A 19873-nucleotide genomic window follows, 5' to 3' on the forward strand; every position below is an offset into this window, starting at 1 on the left:
TAAGTCCCTGAATATACCTGTCAATATGGAAGAGAGACAATAAATTATCATAGCAGGATTGAAAAGCACATGCCAGAATAAGAGGAATACAATGGCTCTAGATTGTCCCTGCACAAAGTCCATCTATTGCACTTATTTATTTTTGCTAGGTGTATCTCAAATGCAGTGGCTAGGTTCAGTGAAGTCGGCATCACCAACTGCTGGTTTCTTACATTGTGTGTGTCTATACAGTCTGAAAAAAAAATAAAAAATCTTTGAAATCCTCAGGATTAAAGATATGATAGAAGCAAAAATAAAGCCGGTTTCAGAATGCTTGACCATATTTGATTCTTCTTCAGACATTCTCAAGAGAGGTAGAGATACACCTTGCTCTTTTGGTTTTCCAGTTGGGTGAAGCCAACAGGGAAGGTATGGGGTCAACCTGAGCCACTCAGGTGACTTTAGGAAATGCTACAGTAGGGAACAACTGTGCTGGAGAGACCTGAATTTCCAGTTGCCACTGAGGCCAAGAGAAAGGTTTTATAAATGGTTACTATAAATGATAAACTACAACCACTTACTAAAAGTGAAGCCCATGGATGCTTCTTGCTACAAAGACCAGTTCAGGTTAGGGTAAGATTTTTCTTACTGTGTCCTGAAATCCATGCTATGGAAAAAGGTGTGGTCTGCAAGACTATGACAAGGCTATGATTGAGCTCCTGCTATAGCAAAATACTTGATGCTTTTCAGTGGTTTTCACTAAAGGACAATAGAAGTTCAAATACAAACTTTATTTTGCACAGAAGCAACCTAAAATGGAGACAACATATGTAGTTTGAATTTCAAAACGAAACAGTTCAGAGATCCTCCTCAGAAGAAATTTAGTGTCTCAAGGGCAGTGTATATTTTGATTGCTTCATCTTCTGAAGGTTAGAGTTAAGCTAAGGTATATGATAAACCAAGAGAGAAAAGTTTAATGATGAACCCGCTGAAGCCAATAAACGTTTTTGTCTTGACTTCACTAGGCGCAGATTCAGTGCATATACTATTCATGAACTGAAAAAAATGGGTCCTAAAAACTCAGGCTGGCTGCTTAAAAGATCAAACAAATAAAGGAATAAAGTCACATAAACTGTTTCTGTGTGTAAAAAGGCTGTGGGTTACAGGCTTAATTTTTATGGTATATCTCTATACCCTGAATAAGTAAGTAAGCCCTAACTTGTGGAATCTTAATAGTCATCTCATTGCTGAAGTCTAAAGGAAACCCAGAGGAAACTTAATAATATTAAAAGTTATTTTAAAGGGAGTTCACATTGGTTTGAAGGATATTTTGCTTCGCACACAATATCCACCATTGTAAATTCAGAGAACCTAGATTTAAATTCAGAAAACCTACAACACACATCTTTACAGCACTCAGTATATAAATCTAATAGTATTCTTAAAATGTCCACCAGTAAGGTATTAATCTTTTACAGATAAAATTAAAATTCTGAAAGTCATTGGAACAAAAAATAAAGAAAAATAATAAAAAATATTCCCTCTAGAAATGAGGGGAAACTTGGAACTTTGTGGTAAGAGGTTGGTTTGTCCATGTTCAATGAATAGAGAATAGTCTGTACAGTTTTTCATATCTGACTTGCAACAGAATATTTGAACATACAGAAATTAATGTTACTGAATTATTTAATAGTTACATACATAAATACATGAAAAGAAGAATTAAAGAAACACAAGACTAAAAAGTCATTTAAAATGAAATCAGAAGCTTCAACAAATATATTTTTCCCTTGCAGTCAAAAAAGTAATTATCAAAATTGTTCAGAATATGTTGCCAATTACTCTGCTCCATAACTGCTAACTTTCTCAGTTCTTCTCCTGCCTTTGCTGGGCTCTCTGTCACTGGAAACATCTTAAACCAATTTAAAGTGCTACACCTGAATAAACATGTTGTAAAAGTGTTTATGTATTGAAGTGGGTCAGTTCAAGGTATGGTATTTGGCTGGAACTTCTAATTTCTCTTTTTACTGCAAAAGGGCTGCCAGAAGGAGGAAGTCTGAGCTGAATTAATACATTTGTTACAGTGGAAGTAGAATGGAAACTACTTTAACCACAAATCAAACTGCCTCTTTCATTTACGCCAGTGATAGAGTTTTTCTAAGAAATATAGACTCTGGCGTACAGCCACTGTACGTTTGTGTTTGAAAAGGAAACCTATATGCTTATTTCTATAAGGTTGATTCCTAGGCTTATTTGTAAGTTCTCTTTCAGGGTGATTAAGCTAACGGTATTGCAGGTTAGCGAGGCAGATGCTCCTTTGTTGTCTACGCAACAAACGCTTCCAGCCAGTTTAGAGGAGTCCTCCGGTGCCCTGATGCCGCAGCGCAGGCAGTGCTTGTGCCCGCGCCTCCCCATTTAAAGGACCTCTGTGTCCCCCACCCAGCACAGCTGCACAGCTTCACATGACACTGTCTCGTTTTCTGACGGTTGAAGGGCTCTGCATAATACACGTATGCACAAAAGTGTTTATGCTGCCAAAATAAATTCTGTTAAGAGCAAGGGTTTATTTGCTAAAATGTCACTGATGCAGTTTCAGTGACTTGTTTTGCTTTCTTTTATTTTACTGAGGTTTAGATCCTATAGTATAGTGAGGCTACCACATGGTCCTGGCTGAACAAATATTTTAGAGAAATATGCACATCCCTTGGGTACAGAACCAAAATCAATAAAGTCCATATTTCAAAACCTGTTCTCTTGAGCGACTGAACACCTTCCTACTTTTACTAGTGAATGGACATCAGTTTGAGTAACACTGTACAATATTTGTTTTTAAAGCAGAGGTATATTTATTATCCACGCTTCTCTTTGCCATGTATTTGCTTTGGGGATATAAGTTTCCACATCTGACACCCAAGCGATGCAAAAACTAGATGACTGCATTACATTATCCTTTTGATAGCATATAGACCTTAATGGGACTCATTTATTTTTTCACTTCTATAGTTGTATATGTGAGACTGAATTAAAATATCCATGTATTGAATAATATATACAGTGTATGGAGACTGTACTTTCATGCAATGACAAACTACCTGTAAAGCTGTTGAAACTTTTGTAAACTGTTGAATTTTTTGTCCTTTAAGTTCTCTTAAACAAAAGAAGGTTAGGATTTCTATTCATGTAACTTCAAGGTTATAGGCAAAATCCTTGCCTTCCTTCAGCCACTGGTGGAAATCTCAGTGTGGCTTCAGGAGGGGCAGAACTTCACATAATGTATATGACTTGTGGTTTCCATTGCTTTATAGGTCGAAGTATCAATGTTAAATCTGCTGGCCTGGTTGGAAGACAAGGGCCTCAGTCAAAACAGCCATTCATGGTTGCATTCTTCAAGGCGAGCGAAGTACTTTTCCGTTCTGTCCGAGCAGCCAACAATAAAAGGAAAAATCAGAACCGCAACAAATCTAGTAGTCATCAGGATTCTTCTAGGATGCCAAGTGTTGGGGGTAAGACGAAGCTATGATTTACTAGTCCATGTTTACAGGAGTTATGGGCACCTGCTCAAATGCAGTGGTGTCTCAGTAGCTTAAGACATTGCTCATTGGCTGAGCTGTCAGAAACTGTGTTCCTGCCCTGTTTCCGCCTGCCCCCATAGCTTTGCATAAACCTCTTTTGTTATGCTGGCTCTGAGCATGATCTACCTTCTGTGAGTTGGTTTACTTACATGTCTGACTCAATTTTATTTGTATTTGAGGTGTAGGTAGAAAAAAAGGTACCGCTGTTTCTCTAGTTTCATTTGCAGATCTGGAACATAGTTATTTCTGAGGTAGGTGACTTAGAGGGATACACGTGTTCCTTCTGAAGATCCTAGGTTTTGTAAAGCTCCTAACATTAATAAAGGCACTATGGATCTCTGTTTATAACTGCTTTGTTTGTTTGTTTTTGAATATTGAAAGGTTTTCTGGTATTCTGTGTAACTATAACACAAACAACTATAACATCTGCACAACTAACTTCTAAATCCCATCAGTCAATATTGTAGGAGAGCAATTAGAAATAAATAACAAAAAGGTCACCAACTAGGCAATTTTAACTTCTTGTTAGTAAACAAAACAAAACAAAACATGCCCTATATCAAAAAGGTATTATTATCCATTACTTATAAAGTGATATTGACTAAGCATTCTCTCCTTATTATCTATTTAAACTTCTTCAGAAGTCTTGTAACTCAGACGTGATTTAAGCATGCACATCAGTTAAATTTGCTAGCTTATGCTAGCTCTAGATCCATTCACTTCAGAAAAAGAAATGAATTTGCCTTTTGGATGATTCTATTATGATCAGCTTTGGTTCTGCAGAAACTGTTCCTTCTATTTTCCTGCTACCATACAATGCACTTCTGCTATTTGCATAAAAGGGCTCTGGACTGAATAGTACAACATGAGGTTTTCTTGTGTTGTTTTTGGTTTTGTTTTCTTCAAATACAGTTAAACATGCTCTTTGTAATTGCATTAAATCTAAAATACTCTCTGTTAGCTCCAGAGTAAATAATATTCTCCCTGAAAAAAAACAGCAAAAAAAAGTTAAAGTCTTCTAATATTTTCTGGAAAATATTTCTACTAATTTTGAGAATTACATGGATATATATGTATTGAAAAAGTAATCTAAGTGCATAGTACTTTTAAGATACCTAATATAAGTATCATACTTCAAATTGAATCCCATCTTTCTAGTCCATGAGGAAATGAAAACTGAACAGGTTTGTTAAGCCTGCTTGATTATAACAGGGAAGATGAACACAAGCTCTCTGCTGGCTTAACTTGGGAAAAAAAATCAGCCTTAACACATGCCAGCAAGTTGCATCAGAATGAGAATTGCCTCATGAAGAGTTGTATGTATGTCTCAAAACACTGGTCAGCCTCATTTATGCATCCAGTCTTGCTCCAGAACTGCTGTAAAACAAGAAAAATCAGAATATCTCTAGTGAAATGTGCATTATGAAACAAATTTTCTCCTAACCTCTTTAGGGCCCCAGCCTGCATAACCATAGATATGCATCACTGTATATGTTGATCCATGCCATATTTCTGTCCAAAAGCTTGTTAGTTTCAGAAAACCTTAGTGTTAGAACAAAATTAGATTAAGAAGCATGTGCAGTTGCATCAAGGCAGAGGCAGCAACCTGTGACTGGAGATGGGGGTGGCAAGACGTGGACAGGCTGGAATAGGTGGCAAAGCTACATGTAGATGAGTAACCACAGCCTCACATAGCAATGTCCTCCATAGCAAAACTGCTTGTAGGACTAGCTCCTGCACCACAGCAAACTGACTTTCATGCTGTTACCTTGCAGTTTGCACCAGCAGTCCCCATATCACACATATACAAACTCCATTTGTTTGTGGGCCCTTAAAGATCAGTGATGGGAATTTTCATGCTGTAAGTGAAAAAAAAATAATTAAAATCTGTGAATGAGGACATTGACGACTGCAAAGGTAATGTGCAGATTCTATCCAGATGTTGCAATGTGAAAAAATGGTGTGAATGAGAGAACACATTCTTATTTCCCATATCTTCACATCTTCACAGCAAACATGCACAGCCTGCTATGAGGGAAAAGCTATGCCCTTTTTCTCCTATATACCAACTTCCGGAACTGGACAAGTGCATTGCATGCATTGCATTGCAGCAGGCTTCTGGGAGGAGGCTGAGTCTCATAGTTTTGCACAGCTTCCAGAGGTTTCCAATCCTTCTCCTCATATTTCATCAAAGAAAATCCCAAAGAATACTGCCCATCCTCCTCCTCACAATGGTCTGTGATGCCACATTCAATTATCATTTACTCCCTGATGCAATGCCCTGTGGAAGTAAACGACACAGTGGTGGGCAAAAGTCATTGTGTGATGTAAGTGCTTGTTTCTAAGCTTGTTCTACAGCATCCAAGTCAGACTTTGACAGTGACAAATGCTCATCTAGGTAGCCAGAGCCAGGTAGGTGTGTTGCCACTTATAAGTCACAGTGTTCAGTTATATTTTTCCCAAATTTACTCCAGTCCTTACTTCCTTTTATTTTGAATTTCTCTCTCTCTCTCTTTTTTTTTTTTTCCTCTTAATCTTTTTCTGTTTCTTTTTCACATTTTTTTTTCTTCTTTTTCTTCTTCCTTCCTGTTGCCTTCTGTCTTTTGCTTTTTGTCTAATTTCTTTTCTATGTTTTTGGACCCCGCTGATTAGCTTTACTGTATTCTCAGCACATTAAAAAGGACAACCCTGCTGGGCAACTCAGTTCTTCCACTGGATAACACATTTTTGAATTATTCATGAGGACATAGACAAACACAAAATAGAGAAAATAAAATCTATATGCACCAGTTATTATTATACCAGCTGGGTAAATGTTAACAGATTTGGTGCCAGCATCCCTATGTTCCTAAAATCTTCAAAAGAACATGACCTCAGTGTAGTGCAAAGACACAGAAATGAAAATTAGCATTCAGACCTCACCTGCCTGCACAGAGGATTGAAGTGTTTATTACTTATCTAGTTCTATTGCGGTCAAACTGAAGATAAAATGAAAAAAACTAAAATCAAAACAAGACAATTTGTTCCCAAAGTACCTCATATAACTCTGCCTCGAAACAAAGTCTGACTTTATTTTTTCTTTTTGAACATTCCTAAAAAGTGTATATGGATACATATATAATCAGGCACTAGAGGATAACCACATCTGAATACTTGTTACAGTAAATTACATAAATTTTGGTCATAATGCAATGAGATTAAAAAAAAGCAGTGCTTAACTGTGCGTTTCCTGTATTTCATCGGTTGATGTCACACTTATTAATGAAGAACATGTGATAGTATACATAGTCATGTCTCAATGTCTTTATTTTCCCTGCCAGAATAAATAAATAATAATAAAAATCCTTTTTAAAAAATATTACATTTTCTTGCCCTCCTTCCACAACTCCTTCTGCTACCTAGGGGTTCGGACCCTAACTGCTGTCCCTGATAATGTTGGGAACAACATTTACTTACCCATAATGGCCTATAGTTTTGATTCTTGACAGAATAAGCATATGGGCCTTGAAGCCGCATTATATGAAATTGGATGCTTGGCACCAAATCTTGTTATAAATGTCACATTTGATACTTACATGCAATGTTACAATAGACACAATGTTTGTCTTGTATGAAAGATAGAATTCAAGGAAGGAATACACATTTGCCTGAGTTTAGCTTTCTTCATAGGTGTGTGGATTAGATGGTTTACCAATTCACATCTTCATATAAAATGCAGACCACCATATCAGGTAATGTGGTGTGACTGTGCATCCACCCCTGGTTAACCTATATTCAAGTAATTCAGAATATCAAGACAATCAACATGTCTCAGCAGTGATGCACATATTTATTATGCAGCCTTTCTCCTTTAACTGTAGACACTTCTGCTGTATTCTGGTACAAAAACTTCTGTACATACTCTTAAATATGGAAATGTCATGACTGAGAGAACTTACAAAAGCACAACCTTCAGCTTACATTAGTTTGACTGCTTGGGTGCTATCTAAAAACAGATTTTGACTTCCCTAACTGTCTCATATGCATATCTTTCCCACATTTTTCAGTCATAGATTGTTTTTTTCAATGTGACTTGCATTGACTGAATTTAAAATTCTTATTAATGACTGAAACATAAAAGCTCAATATTTACCTCCTACAAATGCTGATATTAGTGAAAAACAGTATACAGATCTTTGTAAAGAGTGAGACAGTTCAATTTTTTTTGAACTTAAATTTCCTTTGCACTTCCCTTACTTGTAATGTAAGTGCAGAACATACCAGACACAGGCAATTCAGCACAAGGGATGAGTAAGGGGTCTTGGTTTTATTGAAAGCATATAGATTTTCAGAAACTCATCATGTCTTAGAGTATCCTGCCTTGCTTTCAGTGGCTGCTCCAGAAAGATACAGGAGTTCTATAGGATGTGGGCATATACTTTGGCCCTACCTGCCCCGGGCAACAGAGGGTATCTGACGTAGCAGAAGGTAACTAGTTACCTGTGGAGAACTGAGCTGAATCTTTAATGACTGTCGTTGACAAATAGCTCATTCTAAGAGAATGCTAAGAAAATGCTAGGGCTAGGAAAAAAAGTAGCACTCATCTTTAAAAAGAAATGGGGTTTGGGATACTATAGGTATAAGGTAGCCTAACTTAACACTCATGACGATATTACAAGTTATTTAGAACTGCAAATGGATATATCTCAACCTGTGCACAGTTTTTGACACCATCTCAGGAGACATTTTGGGGCCCAGGTGTTTTCAACAGAAGATATATACATAGCTTGATAAGAAAAGAAAAAAGAAAAGAAAAGAAAAGAAAAGAAAAGAAAAGAAAAGAAAAGAAAAGAAAAGAAAAGAAAAGAAAAGAAAAGAAAAGAAAAGAAAAGAAAAGAAAAGAAAAGAAAAGAAAAGAAAAGAAAAGAAAAGAAAAGAAAAGAAAAGAAAAGAAAAAAGAAAAGAAAAAAGAAAAGAAAAGAAAAGAAAAGAAAAGAAAAGAAAAGAAAAGAAAAGAAAAGAAAAGAAAAGAAAAGAAAAGAAAAGAAAAGAAAAGAAAAGAAAAGAAAAAAGAAAAGAAAAAAGAAAAGAAAAGAAAAGAAAAGAAAAGAAAAGAAAAGAAAAGAAAAGAAAAGAAAAGAAAAGAAAAGAAAAGAAAAGAAAAGAAAAGAAAAGAAAAGAAAAGAAAGGAAAAGAAAGGAAAAGAAAAGAAAAGAAAAAAAAAGAAAAGAAAAGAAAAAAAAGAAAAGAAAAGAAAAGGAAGGAAAAGAAAAGAAAAAAAAAAAGAAAAGATAAGAAAATGATATTCAAATAGCATGTTACCAATAAAAGTAAAATTTGGATGGGTATTTTTAATGATATCTCATTGAGTCCCTTCTGGATCTGATTTGGTCCAACATTTTATTGGTAATTTGAATGATGGATGACTCTCCCCAGGTCTGGTATCCTCTGTGAACTTGCTGAGAGCACACGCTGTCCCATTGTCCAGGTTGCTAACAAAGACATTAAACAGTACTGGCACCAGTACTGGTCCTTGAGGGACATCCGTAGCAGCCAGCTGCCAGCTGGACTTCATACCACTGATCACAACCCTCTGAGCCCAGCAGTCCAGCCAAGTTTCCACTCATTTTATTCTTTACCTATTCAAACCATATCTGATCGATTTGGCTATAAGAAAACTATGGGAGACCATATCAAAAACCTTCCAAAAAGCAATGTGAACACCCAGTTCTGACCAGCCCACAAAGTTAGCCAACTCATCACAGAAAACTGTCAGGTTGTTTAGGCACAGTTTGGCCTTTGTAAATCCAAGCTGACTGTTCCCAAACACCTTCTTGTTCTTCATATGCCTTGATGTGACTTCCAGGAGCGTTTGATACACAGCCTTCCCAGAAACTGAGGTTAGGCTGATTGCCCTTCTTGAAGATGGGTGTGACATTTCCCATTTCTGAATCATGAGAAATATTCTCCAGTCACTACTCCAGAACACTCAAAATGTCAGATAGTGACTCTGCAATGGTACTGGTGATTTATATAAATACAAAACAATCCTAAAATGACTAGGCAGCATTACATCACAAAGGGAATCTGAAGTTGATCATTCAGCAGTGTGATTTTGCTTTAAAATTCCCATTTAAAGGAATGGTCTACAGCTAAAAAATGGTCCAAAGGTCATAGGAAATAATTGTTTTACTTTACATCACACTGTATTCAGTTTTGGCTATCACATCTTCAGAAAGTCACAGAGAAAGTGAGAAGAATTCAGAGAAGCAGTGGTACAGTTGACAAGAAGCCATTGGTAAATTCACAGAAAAGATCATTTAGGATAGTTATTTGGAAGAGTTTTCTACAAAGATAGAGAAGCACTGCAACAGGTTATCTCAGATGCTATATATTTCACTGCCTTGGAAGTTTTGGACTATACATTAGGCAAACAATTGTCAGCAATATTCTATATATACAATTCCATGTTACAGCAGAAAGATGAACGAAATCATCACTGAGACTTTTCACAGCCTACAAATTCTATGATTTCACGGTACTTAATTGTGAGCTTTAATTAATGAGACTATTAATATTTCTAAACATATATGCAAGCTTTTAATTCAATCAAGCTGTAAGAAGCCTTGCAAGATCAAAGTACAAATTCTAGAAGAACCTTCTGCTCTCCTCTACAGTTTCTATGGCAAGTCATGAAGTTCAGTCAACAGAAAGCTCTTCCATGTTATAACAGGGTGCAATGAAAATTGTGTGGTGTTTTTCATTTTAAATGAAAAAGAACACTCTTTCAATTTTCCTGGAACTTTTAAACAGAGACCATCCCATTTCAGCTTTGATTTTTTTTAGTGTTAAGAAACTTTATTTAAAAAAAAATCTGTTCCTGAAAATGAAGATTTTGTTTGTTTTTCTTTTTATTTTATTTTATTTTTTATTTTTTTTCTGTCAGAATAGTTATTTTGGTCAAAAAACCCTACACTTTAAGCATTCTCTGTACAGAACCCTGCTCCATCACATGCCTCACTGATTGCATCACTCAAATAGCTCTCTAAACCAATTCTGGGCTGCTAATGGGGTGAAGGCATGTCTACACCTCCTTCTTTTCCTGTTCCTCAGGGGCAGTGGGGAACAAATACTACATTTTCTCAAGGCTTAAGATTGTTCTGGAGAAGCACATATGGAAGGTTCTGCATGTCCTTTGATCCTGACATATTTCTGACACTACAGAAACATTCAAACCTTGAAAGAGCAGCTGCTATTCTACTTGTGTGTATTAGTAGATTTAAAACTAATGATCATTGACTGGTAAATGTTTCCAGAAAATATGATTTAAAAATGAGTGCAAAACATGCTAATAATAGAATTTTGGAAGTTTTGTTGTTTCAGGACAATTTTTGTCTTTGTTAATTTATCTTTTGAACTGGGATACTTTCTTTACCTGATGATTAAACCTGTGCCAACACGCAGAAGACTTCAGTTTACCTTAGATCAGGCTGTCAGTGTCCTCCTTTAATTACCTGTGTGAATATTATAGGATTTGTTACATAGATAGAGAGCAAACAGATCATGTGAACCTGTTTTCCCTAATGCTGAGTGTGTCATTTCTTCTGTGTACAACAATTGCATCAGGCTGATACTGGTGATTCTGAATTTCCTAGTTTATACCGACAATATTACCAACTCTAGGAGGATAAATGACAGTATGCTTGTACCTTTTTACAATTTGGTCAGGAGCTAAATCTTGTCAGTTCTAGCAATGTATTTTGTTTTTTGTTTTTCTTTTTTTTTTAAGTTATTAATTTTTATTCTCTTCCTATAGATTATAACACAAGTGAGCAAAAGCAAGCATGTAAGAAACATGAACTTTATGTGAGTTTCCGAGACTTGGGATGGCAGGTATGGTTATAAATTCTGTTTCCTATTAGCACTAAATGGCACAATCTATTTTACTGTCTCCCAGTATTTACAGTCTGTTTTTCTCATGGTAATTGGTATTTCACTGATGAGAGACAAATTCTTTAAATGCATTCTGCAATACAACCCTATCACTATCTCTTTACTTTTTTTTGGCTGCTATTCTCTCAAACATTTTGCAGATGACTGACTTTACGATCTGGATTTATTCACTAAAAGATAAATCTGGAGCATTACTCAAGATCTGAGTAGATCTGCAGTAGATAAAACCAAAATTCCAACAGCAAGCAAAGAAACTTCTGAAATTTGCACCCAAATTCTCCTTTCTCTAGTGTACTGCAACTCAGAGAGATTTCACTTCTTTGAGGTTCATAGGCAAGGAGAGCTTGGATCACTGCTCAATGGCCCTTACACTGATGCTAAATTGATGTAATTCCTGGGACAAACTCTCCCTGTGGTATAGTAACAAAAAAAGAAGGTACTTGTAGTAAAATGTCACAAAGACAGAGATAGGCCATGATGAGGAAAAGAAAATAGAGATCAGTCTAGTTTTTTGTTTGTTTGTTTGTTTTCTTTAAGGTAATAAGCAGTCTATAAAGAGAGAACAAGAAGGGCACCAGAAGCCTATAACCTAGAAATGTTGCATATGCTCCTAAGAAATCAGAGGTGTCTGCTTTCACATTTCTCTGAATTATTTCAAAAGGCATCTCCATGAGCAAAACAGACTATATAGTCTTGAGAAGAAAAAGTGTGCTTTTTAATTAAAGCTCATCCTTAAGACATCTAGCTCAGATTCTCATATGTTCTCAAGGCCCTGTCTGAATTTTGTTGTATGAGTATTCTCACAGCAGCCTGAAGAAGTAGGCAGATAGTCTTTTCCCAGGTTTGCAGAGTATAAGTACCCTGTCCATGGTGACAGAGCAGCTTTGTCATATTGACTTGGGCTCAGGCTACTGAACAAGTGAGCCATTGTCCCTCTATTTTTGTCAGGTATCACAAGTTCTTTCATTTTTGAAATGTGAAATTCTGATATGCACCCCAATGCACAAGGCTCTTAAATCAGTCAGTCAAGAAAGAATTTTTTTTTTTTTTTCCACAAAAAGTACTTTAAAAATTCAGAGTTTCTGTTGGAGAGCCAAAGTTACGCTGTATAATAGTAGATCTGTGAGATTCAGGGTGGAATCTCATCCATGAAATAGGTACTTGCTTCTCTCCCTTTTTCCCACAGCAACTCCATTATCTTTGCCTAACAAAAGAATTCAGCAAATTAAATTTATAGATTTCATTAACATTTTAAAATATTTTCCCTCATGTCATCTTTTCCCTATGCTGTTTGTGTTGCTAGACATTCTCAAAATACATGATTCAGTGCCATTCGACTGGGTAATCTGTAGTAACCATTAGTCTCATTAAATTATACTATTAATGGTATTGAATATGATGAAGAAAGAGGATAGATTTTAATTAATTTTGTTACCCAAAAAAGCATCCAAGATTTTGACTCTAGGAAGAAAAATATTTTAACAAACATGTTTGGGCCTTTAATTCCTGTTACAGCCTCACTAGTTGGTATTCAGCACAGATTTCTGTTTAATCTAATTTTCATTGGAGTTTTGGAGGAACAAAGCAAATGCTTTTCTTTTTTTCTTTTTTTCTTTTCTTTTTTTCTTTTCTCCTTTTTGGCAAAAAAATATTTTAACATGCCACATTCTGAAGTTCATTTTGTCCTTGGACAAGTCTTAGTTAGCTTGATATAGTTTTATACTTTCTGAGTGAGGAAAAAACAACAACAAAAAAAAAGGAGTGGGTTTATTTGTTCTTGTTTTAGGACTGGATTATTGCACCAGAGGGCTATGCTGCATTTTACTGCGATGGAGAGTGTTCCTTTCCCCTCAATGCCCACATGAATGCAACAAACCACGCCATCGTTCAGACACTGGTATGCCTCTGCCTATGTTATACTTGTCTATTTTGCACTCATGTCTTGGGACAGGGCCTGTCTCTTCCTCTGCTTACTGCTATTGAACCTTGATTATTTCTATAAATAATTACCCATTTCAAAGACATGATTTTATAATTACAGTGGAGAGCAGATGAACTGTCCAGAATGGTCTCTGCGATAGGTTTCCATTGCATTTCAAAAGCAATAATACATCAAAAGACCGTGTCTTATTATTGGAGAATTGTGTAGACAGGAACCAAATGGGGCCCCTGCTCCCCCTGAGTTTTTTGTAGCTTATTGAAGCTCCATGTTAACATCTACATAATATACCTTCCAGAATTGTTGACATTTGGCCACTCTGTGGACCTCTATTGTCAACTGTTGGCAGAGAGCTTTAAAATGTAATTTAATGTGATTCTTTGCAAACAGATGCATTTGCATGTAAGAAATTGTCTTCAGTTATGCCTGGCTGACAAATACAACTTATTTATAAGTGTGTTTAGATTTGTTGCTCTGCCTGGTACATGTAAAAGATTTGCAGCCAGCCTTTTGCCTCTGCCAGTTAGTCCTGTGTACCAGCCAGAGCAGCCAAAAGGATGATCTTAGTTGGAGCAGCTGGCCATTCCTCTTCCAGCCCAGAATTGTTCAGCTATGTTTTCGAAAACACAGCACCTCCAGAAATCAAGACCTTTAGAATGCAATGCTATGGGTCTGATGTCTGGTCATGATTTTTCACCTGTGCCAGCTGAAGAACAGTCACTGAACATCATCACTATTAGCAGACTGATTATGCAACAGAGAAATGAGATACACAAGAAAGCAGTGGGGGGATGAAATCAGGAGAGAAGATTGCCATCATTAATGAGTTTCTGGAAACATCAAGACACTTGACTGCACTTGACTGCAAATAGAGAAACATGGGTTTAAGCTTCACTCTGATTTAAAGTGATGATAGAAAAGTGTCTTGACCACCTGACTATCCTGGTGAGTCTGTGTTGCTTGTTGGTGATCTTTGATTTTGAAAAACAAACAAACAACAACAACAAAAAACCACTTGCTTTTCAAAAGCCTTTTCCTCTTCAGAAAAGTATGCAGCTTTACCCTCCTGAGCAAAACCAAAAGTCAAGAAAACAAAACAAAACCCCCAAGCAAAGAAAGTTTGGTTTTCCCTGCTTGTTTCTGACAGTTTTTTGTTTTTCTTGTGAATGTTGCTATCTTAAGTGAAATGGACATTCTTAGAAACTCAGCATGTGCTGAGACCTTTTCCTTTCCATTCAACATCTCATTTATGCATCTTCTACAAGTCCAGCCACCAGTGTAACATTATTCCTTTATCCCAGAACTAAAGTCAGCAAGATTCACAAAAGGAAGGGAAAAAGTCAGAGTCTGGAAATATACAGAAGAATTGTGGTAAGAGTTTCAGGTGAAGTGGAACATCAAATGCTATTTGGCAAGGAATATAGTAATGTGCCTAGGAGATGATGAAGAACAGAATACATGCAGTCCCAAACTGCAAAGAAATAGGTCAGCAAAGCAGAAGTTTAGCGTTATGTAAACATTGCCCAGAAAATTTGCCAGTATCAGTGCAATCCCCAGGTTAGAGTTCCCTTCTATAATTATGGGCTTTTAAATAAGAAGTGGACCAGTGCTATTTTCTCTTGTATGTCTAATCTTTCCAAAAATGCTTAATTTACTATGGTTAAGAGATTTGTGTAGATTCTCAACTTTTTATTTATTTTATTTTATTTTATTTTATTTTATTTTATTTTATTTTATTTTATTTTATTTTATTTTATTTTATTTTATTTTATTTTATTTTATTTTATTATTTTATTTTATTTTATTTTATTTTATTTTATTTTATTTTATTTTATTTTATTTTATTTTATTTTATTTTATTTTTAAATTGGATACTTAGATTTTCCCTCCTTTTTATGGCCTTTTTGGAATTGTGTGTCTCCCACTGCATGTACTGTATATGCATTCGGTTGTGCAGCCAAAAAATCATGAGGCTAATTAAATTTTAACTGCACATAAATTAGATGAGATAACAGTAGTTGTATGCTTTCTGGTTTAAATTATGCACAATTCAGATTTACACAAGGTGTGCACATGGGGATGGCTTGGGAAACAATTATTCATACACCCCACCCTAATCCAAATGTAATCATCTCCCAGCCATACTGATTACACCATTCTAAAAAAGCCCACTCTTTGGTTTGGGGAGTGATTGTTCCTTGGTACCCCTCCAAACATTACTGACTCATTTTTATTTTCTTTTCTTTTGTAACAAGCATAGGAGAAATGCTGGGCCAGTACCTCTCTCTCTTCTTTTTCTGAGGCTGAGCTAAGGCAGACAGAAGACGCAGATGCATATAAATACAAGATAGACTGCACTTAATAAATTACATTAGCTTTCTTCTCCTCCCATCAGCCACTGAAAAGGTGCTGGCATAGAACCGACCTCATGGTCACTCAAGTCAGAGGGTCAGCAGGTAGACCCACTGATTTCTAGACTTTTGGAATTATTGCCTTAATAAAGATGCTCGCTCTTTAAAAGGCTGTGAGCATCACTGTCGTGAAGGGCTAGCAGGGCCAAGGGGCTCCTTTCTGGGGTAGCAGGGGCTGGCAGAACCAGCACTGATGGTGGGGTAAACATCTGCTTAGACAAGGCACAATCATTCTTTTCTCCAGTGCTTTGCTATTCATTTGTTAAACTGTTTTTAAATGTGTGTCTAAACCCTTTCTAAATTGCTACTTCAGGATTTATTATTGCTCATTTCAAAAGACCTTCTCATGGTAACAGTTATGTAAAAATCTTTTCCTGATAGACTGTTCTCTGTTGTCTGGCAGAGTCTCTGGGCTTATATCACTGCAAGACAGATGGCTCTAACAGATTTACAAAGATTTAACATACAAATGAAACCTATTACTGCTGAAGACTTCATCCATGCCTTAATAATCTCTTGCCCTCTCTATTACAACTCCCTCTTTTCTGGCCTCCCCAGTTTCCAAGTCTTCAGCATGTGTAGAATATTACATCCAACCTTCTTTCAAGTACAAAGAACTTGTATTTCCCCCATTTTCAGATATTTCCACTAGATCTTGTTCATTCTGGGATGCTGTTCAAAACTGTTTTCCTTCTCTTTAACCTTTCATTGATATATTTCAGCCTAGTGTACAGAAAGCCTTCTCTGTCTCTGTCCTTTCCCCATACCTTCTATCCAGCTGGCACACACATTATGAATTGATTTTGACTTCAGTGGAAGTAGAATTGGATCCACAAATACCTAGATAAAACCTTAAAATACACTCATGCTGTCTGAAAACCTACATCTTACTCTTTCGTAGACTGAAAACAGTGTTTCAGTGTGAGTCTTTGCCTGCATAGCCTTTGCTGCCTGTAACAAACTTTCCTCCATGCTGAGACTCTGAGAGAAAGCATTTTAGCATATGCTAGAGTCTCAGCGAGACCAAGGACATGAGCATGTGCTTCATGTTAAGCATCATCCTCAGCAGAGATGGCACTAACATATGTGTTTTCCTGAACTACAGCCTAGCTTCAACTCTTTTCTAAATTTCGTCTGAAAACCAACTTTGTATCTTGGCCGCTCCTCCTCATTTATCTCTCCATCTGCTGTTATTGTATAACTCTGTCTGCACGATTGAAATCAGAGCAACATTCTGGAGGTAAGCTGTGCTTTAAAGTTGCTAACCGAGGAAAATCTGCAACCACAGAACTCTCTGAATTGCAAAGACATATCTTGCACTGACGTTGTCCTTGTACCTCTCCGTTTGATATATGAGCTATGTATTTATCTGTCTTTCAGGTTCATTTGATGTTCCCTGATCATGTACCAAAGCCATGCTGTGCACCAACAAAACTGAATGCAATCTCCGTGCTCTACTTTGATGACAGTTCCAATGTTATTTTAAAAAAATACAGGAATATGGTGGTGCGTTCATGTGGCTGCCACTAGGAGGAAAAAAATAATAATCTAAAGCAGAGGGGTTTATTCAGTATTGTAATAAAGTCAAGATATGAGCCTTGCTGATGAAAAGGCAGTCCTAAATTTATTCCATTTCATGTCATCTCTCATTTAAATGTACAATATAATGTATATAGTAGCTTTTATTTATTTAAAAGTATATAGTTTCTTTTGTATGAGCAAAATTTCAAAACCATTTATATTATGGGTCACCTTACTATGCAGTAGAACTTCAAAAAATAATTTTTTCAATTGAACATACTGGAACGTATTTCATTCCATTTCAATACTTTAAAGCAAAACCTTTGTATTAATTTTTTTTAAGTTAGAAACTCCAGAACTTCTGTAACTGCTTCATATTGTTAAAGGAACTAAAATACGTTTGGTCATATTGTGCCAATGAAAACTGTGGAGGGGTATTTATTTAGAAAAAGGCACAGAAAAAAAAATAAACAAAACTGCTTGGCTAAATGTATTTTTTCTTTTAGAAGTTCTGCTCCATTAGAAAAAGTGAAATGTTGAACAGTGTTTAAGTAAATAAATAGTAGATAGAAAATAGAAGTGAAGAGATTGCACATAATTGTTGTAACTATTTTCTTTAACAAGATGAGTGTGTTACTTCTTGGCTTGTGGGTCACAGGGCTTGCAAAAGGCCCAAAGCTTCAGGAATTCTGTGGAGACAGACTCTAGCATCTCTCTCTGACTTTCCAAGTTAACACTAAAAATTGAACTACAACATTCTTACCTCAAATCACATCAGTCTATTACCTATCACATCACACTACCATGGCAAATATTCTTATAATAACACAAGGTCAAATCAAACAAAAACCACACAAGCGCTACCATTACAAAGACAAGTTACTATATACTTGACCCTGATGGTGATTGTTCACAAGGAAAGATGAAAAACACCTTTCATAAGGAGCTGCTGGGTAATTTGCAGCCTACTTTTGGTCCCATCTTCCTTTCTAACATGTTTGGTTTCAATAATAAGATGCAAGATGGGATATCTTTCCTTTTAACATCAGTTATTACAACTTTGAAAATTCTTAAATCCATACAAATAATTTTTAACCTCCCTAAATTTTCAGCCTCAAATAAAATCCTGAGGTTATAAATTGAACAATTTATTAAAGATCATCATTCCCATCACTACCACCCATATGCTTATTTTGAATTTACCACATTTAAAATATTTGGACATCCCTTTGTTTTCACGTTATCAAAATGGGAAAATAGTTACTCTGTTTTCTCTTTATTGAATGGCTAAGTATCATATGCTTTTATCATGAATTACCTTGATTAAAAATGCTTCATTTAAACAGTTCTCAGAGAGTTGTTAAAAAATGAATAGGACATTTCAGTTTCTCTTTAGACAATCTATTCATGTAAACTCTGACTTCAGTGGTTAAGACATATTTCAGAAAACTCAGATTATGACACTGATAAAATCAGTGTGTGTGTGACTGTGTATGCATGCAAATGTGCAACTGCCTTTTTTTTTGCAGAAACTAATTTATCTTGCTATTGGAATATTACATACATCTTTTTATGCATACAATCATTTTTCTAAAAAATTAACAGTTCTAATTTCAGTCTTGGGAGCTCTTTCCCCTTGATACAACAGTTCCATTTTACAATTCAATTTCTATTTTATGCTTACATTACCTACATATCTATGTTTAGTTGCAGTTCATGCACAAGGGTTTATATCAAAATACTATGTCCCCAGTTGAATTACCATTTTGGAACAGCTAAATAAAACAATTTAAATTCCTCAGTTATCTTCAAAAAATGTAATTGTTTCTGTATAAAGTGGGTAGGTGGATATGCTTTTTAGAACTTGATTTATTCTAAATAGAATTTGATGGAAACTAAGTCTGGGGTACATTAAGTAATATATTTTTAAATAATGGTGTACCATTTTGAGAATAAGAAACTGAAGATTATTGTTATATTATTCTTTAAAATATGCTGTTGGAATATATTTCTATATTTTGAGACATAATAAACCTCTAACACTATCTTGTTCTACTGTGATTTTGCTTCTGACACATGACAAAATTACACCAGCTTCATCTAGTCTCTTATAAGAAAAAGGAAAACAAGCCAGCAGTGTGTACAGGTGGCCAAGAAGGCCAGCAGCATCCTGGCTCATATAAGAAAGAGTGTGGCCAGCAGGATTAGGGAAGTGATTGTCCCCCTGTACTCAGCTGTGGTGAGGCTGCACCTCGAGTACCGTGTTCAGTTTTGGGCCCCTCACTACAAGAAGGACATCGAAGTACTGGAGTCCAATGAAGCTGGTGAATGGTCTAGAGAACAAGACTTATGAGGAGTGGCTGCAGGAACTCGGGTTGTTAAGCTTGGAGAAAAGGAGGCTTTATCACTCTTTACATCTACCTCAAAAGAGGTTGTAGTGGGGTGGGAGTTGGTCTCCCAAGGAACAAGGAAATGGACAAGAGGAAATGGCCTCAAGTTGCATCAGGGGAGGTTTATGT

General features: G+C 36.0%; 1 protein-coding gene across 2 annotated transcripts in view; it reads left to right on the forward strand.

The window, feature by feature from the left end:
- Positions 1-19399, forward strand: part of BMP5 (bone morphogenetic protein 5) — a 56155-nt gene extending 36756 nt beyond the window's left edge. For both annotated transcript variants that reach the window (XM_038177390.2, XM_038177391.2), the window contains 4 exons: positions 3285-3482; positions 11347-11423; positions 13270-13380; positions 17214-19399. In XM_038177390.2, the coding sequence (XP_038033318.1) occupies positions 3285-3482; positions 11347-11423; positions 13270-13380; positions 17214-17363 (536 nt within the window). In that variant the 3' untranslated portion in view covers positions 17364-19399. The remainder of the gene's footprint in view (positions 1-3284; positions 3483-11346; positions 11424-13269; positions 13381-17213) is intronic.
- The last annotated feature ends 474 nt before the right edge of the window (positions 19400-19873 follow it).

This window comes from Anas platyrhynchos, chromosome 3, assembly GCF_047663525.1.
Source record: "Anas platyrhynchos isolate ZD024472 breed Pekin duck chromosome 3, IASCAAS_PekinDuck_T2T, whole genome shotgun sequence".
Taxonomy (NCBI): Eukaryota; Metazoa; Chordata; class Aves; order Anseriformes; family Anatidae; genus Anas; species Anas platyrhynchos.